Here is a 12,137-nt window from a genome sequence, read left to right as displayed (position 1 = left end):
TAATTTATACATATGTATATACACACATCTCTAAGCCTTGTGTCTGCAGACAGAGTAGGAGATCATTTATACATATGTATATACACACACCTCTGAGCCTTGTGTCTGCAAACAGAGTAGGAGATCATTTATACATATGTATATACACACACACCTCTAAGCCTTGTGTCTGCAGACAGAGTAGGAGATCATTTATACATATGTATACACACACACCTCTGAGCCTTGTGTCTGCAGACAGAGTAGGAGATCATTTATACATATGTATATACACACACCTCTGAGCCTTGTGTCTGCAGACAGAGTAGGAGATCATTTATACATATGTATATACACACATCTCTGAGCCTTGTGTCTGCAGACAGAGTAGGAGATCATTTATACATATGTATATACACACATCTCTAAGCCTTGTGTCTGCAGACAGAGTAGGAGATCATTTATACATATGTATATACACACACATCTCTGAGCCTTGTGTCTGCAGACAGAGTAGGAGATCATTTATACATATGTATATACACACATCTCTAAGCCTTGTGTCTGCAGACGGAGTAGGAGATCATTTATACATATGTATATACACACACCTCTGAGCCTTGTGTCTGCAGACAGAGTAGGAGATCATTTATACATATGTATATACACACATCTCTAAGCCTTGTGTCTGCAGACAGAGTAGGAGATCATTTATACATATGTATATACACACACCTCTGAGCCTTGTGTCTGCAGACAGAGTAGGAGATCATTTATACATATGTATATACACACATCTCTGAGCCTTGTGTCTGCAGACAGAGTAGGAGATCATTTATACATATGTATATACACACATCTCTAAGTCTTGTGTCTGCAGACAGAGTAGGAGATCATTTATACATATGTATATACACACATCTCTGAGTCTTGTGTCTGCAGACAGAGTAGGAGATCATTTATACATATGTATATACACACATCTCTGAGCCTTGTGTCTGCAGACAGAGTAGGAGATCATTTATACATATGTATATACACACATCTCTGAGTCTTGTGTCTGCAGACAGAGTAGGAGATCATTTATACATATGTATATACACACACACCTCTAAGCCTTGTGTCTGCAGACAGAGTAGGAGATAATTTATACATATGTATATACACACATCTCTGAGCCTTGTGTCTGCAGACAGAGTAGGAGATCATTTATACATATGTATATACACACACCTCTGAGCCTTGTGTCTGCAAACAGAGTAGGAGATCATTTATACATATGTATATACACACACACCTCTAAGCCTTGTGTCTGCAGACAGAGTAGGAGATCATTTATACATATGTATACACACACACCTCTGAGCCTTGTGTCTGCAGACAGAGTAGGAGATCATTTATACATATGTATATACACACACCTCTGAGCCTTGTGTCTGCAGACAGAGTAGGAGATCATTTATACATATGTATACACACACACCTCTGAGCCTTGTGTCTGCAGACAGAGTAGGAGATCATTTATACATATGTATACACACACATCTCTAAGCCTTGTGTCTGCAGACAGAGTAGGAGATCATTTATACATATGTATATACACACACCTCTGAGCCTTGTGTCTGCAGACAGAGAAGGAGATCATTTATACATATGTATATACACACATCTCTAAGTCTTGTGTCTGCAGACAGAGAAGGAGATCATTTATACATATGTATATACACACATCTCTAAGCCTTGTGTCTGCAGACAGAGTAGGAGATCATTTATACATATGTATATACACACACCTCTGAGCCTTGTGTCTGCAGACAGAGTAGGAGATCATTTATACATATGTATATACACACATCTCTGAGCCTTGTGTCTGCAGACAGAGTAGGAGATCATTTATACATATGTATATACACACATCTCTGAGTCTTGTGTCTGCAGACAGAGTAGGAGATCATTTATACATATGTATATACACACACACCTCTAAGCCTTGTGTCTGCAGACAGAGTAGGAGATAATTTATACATATGTATATACACACATCTCTAAGCCTTGTGTCTGCAGACAGAGTAGGAGATCATTTATACATATGTATATACACACACCTCTGAGCCTTGTGTCTGCAAACAGAGTAGGAGATCATTTATACATATGTATATACACACACACCTCTAAGCCTTGTGTCTGCAGACAGAGTAGGAGATCATTTATACATATGTATACACACACACCTCTGAGCCTTGTGTCTGCAGACAGAGTAGGAGATCATTTATACATATGTATATACACACACCTCTGAGCCTTGTGTCTGCAGACAGAGTAGGAGATCATTTATACATATGTATATACACACATCTCTGAGCCTTGTGTCTGCAGACAGAGTAGGAGATCATTTATACATATGTATATACACACATCTCTAAGCCTTGTGTCTGCAGACAGAGTAGGAGATCATTTATACATATGTATATACACACACATCTCTGAGCCTTGTGTCTGCAGACAGAGTAGGAGATCATTTATACATATGTATATACACACATCTCTAAGCCTTGTGTCTGCAGACGGAGTAGGAGATCATTTATACATATGTATATACACACACCTCTGAGCCTTGTGTCTGCAGACAGAGTAGGAGATCATTTATACATATGTATATACACACATCTCTAAGCCTTGTGTCTGCAGACAGAGTAGGAGATCATTTATACATATGTATATACACACACCTCTGAGCCTTGTGTCTGCAGACAGAGTAGGAGATCATTTATACATATGTATATACACACATCTCTGAGCCTTGTGTCTGCAGACAGAGTAGGAGATCATTTATACATATGTATATACACACATCTCTAAGTCTTGTGTCTGCAGACAGAGTAGGAGATCATTTATACATATGTATATACACACATCTCTGAGTCTTGTGTCTGCAGACAGAGAAGGAGATCATTTATACATATGTATATACACACATCTCTGAGCCTTGTGTCTGCAGACAGAGTAGGAGATCATTTATACATATGTATATACACACATCTCTGAGTCTTGTGTCTGCAGACAGAGTAGGAGATCATTTATACATATGTATATACACACACACCTCTAAGCCTTGTGTCTGCAGACAGAGTAGGAGATAATTTATACATATGTATATACACACATCTCTGAGCCTTGTGTCTGCAGACAGAGTAGGAGATCATTTATACATATGTATATACACACACCTCTGAGCCTTGTGTCTGCAAACAGAGTAGGAGATCATTTATACATATGTATATACACACATCTCTAAGCCTTGTGTCTGCAGACAGAGTAGGAGATCATTTATACATATGTATATACACACACACCTCTAAGCCTTGTGTCTGCAGACAGAGTAGGAGATCATTTATACATATGTATACACACACACCTCTGAGCCTTGTGTCTGCAGACAGAGTAGGAGATCATTTATACATATGTATATACACACACCTCTGAGCCTTGTGTCTGCAGACAGAGTAGGAGATCATTTATACATATGTATACACACACACCTCTGAGCCTTGTGTCTGCAGACAGAGTAGGAGATCATTTATACATATGTATACACACACATCTCTAAGCCTTGTGTCTGCAGACAGAGTAGGAGATCATTTATACATATGTATACACACACACCTCTAAGCCTTGTGTCTGCAGACAGAGTAGGAGATCATTTATACATATGTATATACACACATCTCTGAGCCTTGTGTCTGCAGACAGAGTAGGAGATCATTTATACATATGTATATACACACATCTCTAAGTCTTGTGTCTGCAGACGGAGTAGGAGATCATTTATACATATGTATATACACACATCTCTAAGTCTTGTGTCTGCAGACAGAGTAGGAGATCATTTATACATATGTATATACACACACCTCTGAGCCTTGTGTCTGCAGACAGAGTAGGAGATCATTTATACATATGTATATACACACATCTCTAAGCCTTGTGTCTAAAGACAGAGTAGGAGATCATTTATACATATGTATATACACACATCTCTGAGTCTTGTGTCTGCAGACAGAGTAGGAGATCATTTATACATATGTATATACACACATCTCTAAGCCTTGTGTCTGCAGACAGAGTAGGAGATCATTTATACATATGTATATACACACATCTCTAAGCCTTGTGTCTGCAGACAGAGTAGGAGATCATTTATACATATGTATATACACACATCTCTGAGCCTTGTGTCTGCAGACAGAGTAGGAGATCATTTATACATATGTATATACACACATCTCTGAGTCTTGTGTCTGCAGACAGAGTAGGAGATCATTTATACATATGTATATACACACATCTCTGAGTCTTGTGTCTGCAGACAGAGAAGGAGATCATTTATACATATGTATATACACACATCTCTGAGTCTTGTGTCTGCAGACAGAGTAGGAGATCATTTATACATATGTATATACACACATCTCTAAGTCTTGTGTCTGCAGACGGAGTAGGAGATCATTTATACATATGTATATACACACATCTCTGAGCCTTGTGTCTGCAGACAGAGTAGGAGATCATTTATACATATGTATATACACACACCTCTAAGTCTTGTGTCTGCAGACAGAGTAGGAGATCATTTATACATATGTATATACACACATCTCTAAGTCTTGTGTCTGCAGACAGAGTAGGAGATCATTTATACATATGTATATACACACATCTCTAAGCCTTGTGTCTGCAGACAGAGTAGGAGATCATTTATACATATGTATATACACACATCTCTGAGCCTTGTGTCTGCAGACAGAGTAGGAGATCATTTATACATATGTATATACACACACCTCTAAGCCTTGTGTCTGCAGACAGAGTAGGAGATCATTTATACATATGTATATACACACATCTCTGAGCCTTGTGTCTGCAGACAGAGTAGGAGATCATTTATACATATGTATATACACACATCTCTAAGCCTTGTGTCTGCAGACAGAGTAGGAGATCATTTATACATATGTATACACACACATCTCTAAGCCTTGTGTCTGCAGACAGAGTAGGAGATCATTTATACATATGTATATACACACACATCTCTGAGCCTTGTGTCTGCAGACGGAGTAGGAGATCATTTATACATATGTATATACACACATCTCTAAGCCTTGTGTCTGCAGACAGAGTAGGAGATCATTTATACATATGTATATACACACACCTCTGAGCCTTGTGTCTGCAGACAGAGTAGGAGATCATTTATACATATGTATATACACACACCTCTGAGCCTTGTGTCTGCAGACAGAGTAGGAGATCATTTATACATATGTATATACACACATCTCTGAGCCTTGTGTCTGCAGACAGAGTAGGAGATCATTTATACATATGTATATACACACATCTCTGAGTCTTGTGTCTGCAGACAGAGTAGGAGATCATTTATACATATGTATATACACACATCTCTGAGCCTTGTGTCTGCAGACAGAGTAGGAGATCATTTATACATATGTATATACACACATCTCTGAGCCTTGTGTCTGCAGACAGAGTAGGAGATCATTTATACATATGTATATACACACATCTCTAAGTCTTGTATCTGCAGACAGAGTAGGAGATCATTTATACATATGTATATACACACATCTCTAAGCCTTGTGTCTGCAGACAGAGTAGGAGATCATTTATACATATGTATATACACACACCTCTAAGTCTTGTGTCTGCAGACAGAGTAGGAGATCATTTATACATATGTATATACACACATCTCTAAGCCTTGTGTCTGCAGACAGAGTAGGAGATCATTTATACATATGTATATACACACATCTCTAAGTCTTGTGTCTGCAGACAGAGTAGGAGATCATTTATACATATGTATATACACACACATCTCTGAGCCTTGTGTCTGCAGACAGAGTAGGAGATCATTTATACATATGTATATACACACATCTCTAAGTCTTGTGTCTGCAGACAGAGTAGGAGATCATTTATACATATGTATATACACACATCTCTGAGTCTTGTGTCTGCAGACAGAGTAGGAGATCATTTATACATATGTATATACACACATCTCTGAGCCTTGTGTCTGCAGACAGAGTAGGAGATCATTTATACATATGTATATACACACATCTCTGAGTCTTGTGTCTGCAGACAGAGTAGGAGATCATTTATACATATGTATATACACACATCTCTAAGTCTTGTGTCTGCAGACAGAGTAGGAGATCATTTATACATATGTATATACACACATCTCTGAGCCTTGTGTCTAAAGACAGATCTCACACATATACATATTTACACATGTACACATTATTTACCACTAGATGGCAGCAGAGTAACACTGTTAAACATTACTGCAGACACTGCTACCATATAGGGGTCGATTTATCAAAGGCGTTTGCCAGCCTTTGAGCCCTGACGGCTGTAGGTTCTCACAAGAGAACCTGCTCGCCATATTTAACAAGCAGCCGTCATCAGACCGCTGCTTTCCTAACCTTTCACCACCACTAGGGTGGCGAAATTCAATCTCCGCAGTCTAGTCCCACCGGGGAGATTGACAGCTCCTGCCCGCACGTTATTGGCTGTGCGCGGGCAGGATTGCACGCGAGCGCAAAATAGCGCTCGTGTGCAATGGTAAATTCTTCCGGGTGAAATTCGCCCCGCCAGAGGAGAGCTGCGGCGGACAGGGGCGCGTATATGCGCCCCTGTCCGCCTCAGCTTGATAAATCTAGCCCATAGTACTCAGAATATGTTCACATGTCCACATACACTGTGCAGCCACTTTATTAAGTACAGCCCTGTTGTGCACACAAATGGTTCTTTCCACTACGTTGCATGTCACGTGGCCACAGTTTTGGTATAAATACAGCAGAACAACCTTTCTACTATCAGTTAAGGGTACAAACCGCAGCGTGAATGGGGTAGAGCAGTGATCTAATGGACTTTGAACATGGCATGATATTAGGTGCTGGATGAAGTCTATGTGAAACGGTAGTACGCCTGAACTTTTCATGTACCACAGTTTCGAGGGTGTATTGAGAATGGTGCAATAAACAAAAAAATATCCAGTCAGCAGCGGTCCTGTGGAAGAAAAATGCTCATTGATGAGAGAGGTCAGAGGAGGATGGCTAGACTTGTGCAAGAAAACAAACAAGCCACAGTTTTGCTAATCACATCAGAAGTCAACCTTGGTGCGGAGAAAAACATATTGCAACACACCACTAGGCGCACCTTGTCGCAGATAGGCTACAATAGCAGGGGGCCATTTCGGATGCCATTGTTATCAGAGAAGAACAAGAGAGCAGGTCTTCTGTGGGCACAACAACATCAGCACTGGACCATCGAAGGCTGGAAAAAGGTTGCTTGGTCTGACGAGTTGAAGTTCCTAGTGCGTGATGTTGATGACAGGCTCCGAATTTGGCAAAACAGCATGAATCCATGGATCCGTCATGTCTGATGAAAAATGTGCAAGATGGTGGGGGCAGTGTTATGGTGTGGGGAATGTTTTCCTGGCACATGTTGGGTCCATTGATACCCCGGATTCCCGTCTGAATGCCGCAGCGTACATAAACATTGTTGTTAACCAAGTGCATCCGTTCATGTTGAAAGTTTATCCTCAGGCAGATGGTTACTTCCAGCAGGATAATGCGCCAGTGCACAAAGCCTGCATCACTATGGGATGGGTCCTGGAACATGACAATGACTTTTCTTTGCTGCAGTGGCTCACTCAGTCGGGTCTCAATCCTATTGAACATCTTTGGGATGAGCTGGAAAGGGCTATTTGCTGCAGGCCTACACTCCGTTGAATCTCCAGGAGTTGTGTGACACACTTAAGTCTGCAGGGTACACAATACCTCCACAATGTTTTAAGCATCCATGCCTAGACAAATTCAGACTGTTTTGAAGGCTAAAGGAGGCTCCATATGTTACTAGGTAGCTGTACCTAATAAACTGGCGTCACAGTGTATGTTCTTTAACAAAGGATACCAAAAGAACAAAGCAATTTGATAATTTATGTAAAATTGTTTAATACTGCATGCTCTACCCGAATGGTGAAAGTTTAACATTTACTTTCATGGTGCTTTATTGTGAAAAAACGTGAATCAAAACAAGTCGCAAAGTCTCTATCAATATTGAACAAATGATTTGTCATGTATTACTTTTGCTTTGGTTGCGTATCTTTTTTTACTATGAAGCTCTAACTATAAATGCTTTATCTTTTTCTAATGTTTTTCTAATTCAATTAGTGGCTTTTCTTATTGATTGTAATAGTTTTGAAATCAATTTAAAAAAAAAAAAAAACACCACCCAAGTTGTTACACAACATTTTCGTGTATGAATTCAGATGATTTGGGGACCACAATCAGAGTTTGCACTTACATGCACAACTAAATCTCTCCCATTGAAGACAGCCATGAACCAATTTGTATCACTTTCTCTCAACCTCTCTGAGCGCTCTCTCACATACCCTCTATCCACCTCTCGCTGTGCCCTCTCTCGTTCCTGGCACGCATCCTCTTTCTCCTCTTGCAGGAGGTCTCTCTGGCGCTGCAAGTCGCTGTTCGCCATCTGCAGCTTCTCAATCTCCTGGCGCCGTGTGTCCAGCTGCTCCTGCAAGTTCCGCACATTCATTTCTAGACCTCCCTTTTCACTGCAAAAGAAAATGGAATCTTCAGAACCACAAACGCCAAGCACCAATTCTACTAAGGGGTGGTGGGTTACGGTATATAATAATAACATATATTTTGATCTCAACATTCACACTAACTGGCATAATTCCATACAGAATCTTACAAGTAATAAAGCTTAAACAATAGCTATTGTAGTTATAATTTAATCAGCTATACTTTAAGCTTTTTTGAGGACATTCTGCCTACAAGATTGCATGAATTAAAGGGACATTGTACAATACAATGTTCTACCCCTTTAATGCGTTCCTAATTATCCATTTTACCTCCCTGGATATATTAAATTGTTTTGCCAGTTAAAACCATCACTTATACTGAAAAAGGAGGCAGCAGCTGTACTCATTCTCCCAGTGGGGGTTGAGGGATAAATACTAAAAAGTTAATTTTCAATTTCTAACTCTAAGTACTGCCATTTGTCTATACAGAAAGATACAAGATAAATAAGCTTTGGTGTATAAATTGAAACATAAGATAAGGAGGTCTGCTTATCATGCAAGCTAAGCCCATTTAAATGGTTGATGGTTTCAATGAGCACAAACAGCTATTTCATATACAGCTGGTAACTCATTGGAAATACATTACTTGGAAACTCATTTTACAGTACAGTATACCTTTAAGATATATTCTTCAAAGAATATAGGTTATGTACTATAAATTGTGCTAAGTAGGTATCCATAGAATTTCTATTTAAAAACAAACAGAAGTGCATTTTATAGAGTTTGGTCATTTACATTAGCAAATCATCATAGAAATCTTATTGGATGGAGAATTTCTTTGCACCAGTCGTTGTGAGTTTATCTTCTGATTGCTGTTGATATGACAAAGCAGATTGGCAAGTAACAAACATTATCATAACCAACATCACCATCTGCGCTCCTCAAGTTGGAAGCTCTTGAAGCATTTAGTTTTGGTTGCTCAGTACCTATTGAGCTGCTCTGTGTTACTGCGCAGTCGAGAGATATCCCGCTGTGCGTCTTCTCTGGACAAGTTGGTGCTGTCCAGCTCTTGTTGGAGTTGAAGGATCTTCTGCTCCAGGACCCTGCGGTCATTCTCGTGGTCATTCAGCTGTTTGCGCAGTGAAGTCACAGTTTCCTGTCCAGCCTCTAATCTCCCCCTCAGTTCCTGAAAAAACAGAAGTACCAAAAAGGTGCATTACAACAAACAAATTGGGACTAACATAAAAATCACCAACAGACATTTCTTGCCAAACACCTGGAAAATGATCTTCTTTGTATAATCGAAAATATATTTTTGACAATAGGAATCAATATCAGTCGAGAATACTAAATTTGAAGTGTACCCCGTTGCTGCCAGAAAGGGTTGCAATGCATAGACAAGAAACAATGGCAGCCTAGAGAATTTAAGAGGATTTTTTTTCACAGTTCTCTGCGCCCCACACCCCTATTGAGTAGAGTAGTATCCAAAATAATCTGCAACACTCTCAGCCTGCCCTACCTGCGCATGCAGTTGCCTCCTATGCAGAGCTGACTGTACAGCAGAAAGAGTAGATTCTCGGAATGCTGGGGACAGGCTGCGCCTGGGTGAGCTGCTGCGGTGTGGGGAGGAGCGCCTCAGTGGGGAGGATGTGCGCAGACTGCTAGAAAGACCCCTCAGACTGATTCCTGGACCCTCACTCTCTATAAGATCAGATGTCCTGTCACTGGTGGAGAGATGAAGGCCACTGTCCGAGTCGCTAAGCACCACCTGAAAAGAGGAAATACAAAATGTCTCTCAATTGCGCACAAAAGCGATGTGTCTTACGCAGTAATAATAAAAAGCACTTTCTATTCTAACAAAATGATTTCTAGTTTCTTAGACCAGGGCTTGAAGTCAGGAATATACAGATCCTAGCATTTTATGTTTAACACCTCGTTATTTTTATTATATATGCATATGGTTTCCACCTTTTCTGGAAAAAAATACCAGCCGTGCAAATTTGCATACATTTGCATAAATAATGATACACCATAACTAAAGCTGCTAAGACAATATTAAATAATCACTGGTTTAAAAACAGAATTTATGCTTACCTGATAAATTACTTTCTCCAACGGTGTGTCCGGTCCACGGCGTCATCCATAACTTGTGGGAATATTCTCTTCCCCAACAGGAAATGGCAAAGAGCACAGCAAAAGCTGTCCATATAGTCCCTCCTAGGCTCCGCCCACCCCAGTCATTCGACCCACGGACAGGAGAAAAAAACAGGAGAAACCATAAGGTGCCGTGGTGACTGTAGTTAAAGAAAGAAATTCATCAAACCTGATTAAAAAACCAGGGCGGGCCGTGGACTGGACACACCGTTGGAGAAAGTAATTTATCAGGTAAGCATAAATTCTGTTTTCTCCAACATTGGTGTGTCCGGTCCACAGCGTCATCCATAACTTGTGGGAACCAATACCAAAGCTTTAGATCTTTAGGACACGGATGAAGGGAGGGAGCCAATCAGGTTACCTAAACAGAAGGCACCACGGCTTGCAAAACCTTTCTCCCAAAAATAGCCTCCGAAGAAGCAAAAGTATCAAATTTGTAGAATTTGGCAAAAGTGTGCAGGGAAGACCAAGTCGCTGCCTTACATATCTGATCAACAGAAGCCTCGTTCTTGAAGGCCCATGTGGAAGCCACAGCCCTAGTAGAGTGAGCTGTGATGCGTTCAGGAGGCTGCCGTCCGGCAGTCTCGTAAGCCAATCGGATGATGCTTTTCAGCCAAAAAAAAAGAGAGGTAGCAGTAGCTTTTTGACCTCTCCTCTTGCCAGAATAAACGACAAACAGAGAAGACGTTTGTCTGAAATCCTTTGTTGCTTCTAAATAGAACTTTAAAGCACGAACTACATCTAAATTGTGTAACAAACGTTCCTTCTTTGAAACTGGATTCGGACACAAAGAAGGCACAACTATTTCCTGGTTAATATTCTTTTTGGAAACAACCTTTGGAAGGAAACCAGGTTTAGTACGCAAAACAACCTTATCTGAATGGAACACCAGATAGGGCGGATTACACTGCAAAGCAGATAACTCAGAAACTCTTCTAGCAGAAGAAATAGCAACCAAAAACAGAACTTTCCAAGATAACATCTTGATATCTATGGAATGTAGAGGTTCAAACGGAACCCCTTGAAGAACTGAAAGAACTAAATTCAGACTCCAGGGAGGAGTCAAAGGTCTGTAAACAGGCTTGATCCTGACCAAAGCCTGAACAAAAGCTTGAACATCAGGCACAGCTGCCAGTCGTTTGTGTAACAAGACAGATAAAGCAGAAATCTGTCCCTTTAGAGAACTCGCTGATAATCCCTTATCCAAACCTTCTTGGAGAAAGGAAAGGATCCTAGGAATTTTGATCTTACTCCATGAGAATCCCTTGGATTCACACCAACAGATATATCTTTTCCATATTTTATGGTAAATTTTTCTAGTTACAGGTTTTCTGGCTTGTACCAGAGTATCTATTACAGA

General features: G+C 40.1%; 1 protein-coding gene across 1 annotated transcript in view; it reads right to left on the bottom strand.

The window, feature by feature from the left end:
- The window catches only part of CROCC (ciliary rootlet coiled-coil, rootletin), a 143,585-nt gene that overhangs the window by 77,791 nt on the left and 53,657 nt on the right, over window positions 1-12,137 (bottom strand). Inside the window, exons 12-14 of the mRNA XM_053690918.1 lie at window positions 10,143-10,391; window positions 9,610-9,809; window positions 8,468-8,650 (exon numbers count right to left, since the gene is read on the bottom strand). Of these exons, the coding sequence (XP_053546893.1) occupies window positions 8,468-8,650; window positions 9,610-9,809; window positions 10,143-10,391 (632 nt within the window). The remainder of the gene's footprint in view (window positions 1-8,467; window positions 8,651-9,609; window positions 9,810-10,142; window positions 10,392-12,137) is intronic.

This window comes from Bombina bombina, chromosome 8 (assembly GCF_027579735.1).
Source record: "Bombina bombina isolate aBomBom1 chromosome 8, aBomBom1.pri, whole genome shotgun sequence".
NCBI classification, from domain to species: domain Eukaryota; kingdom Metazoa; phylum Chordata; class Amphibia; order Anura; family Bombinatoridae; genus Bombina; species Bombina bombina.
The sequence above is the reverse complement of the archived record's forward strand: the minus strand, read 5'-3'. Positions and strand labels throughout refer to the sequence as shown.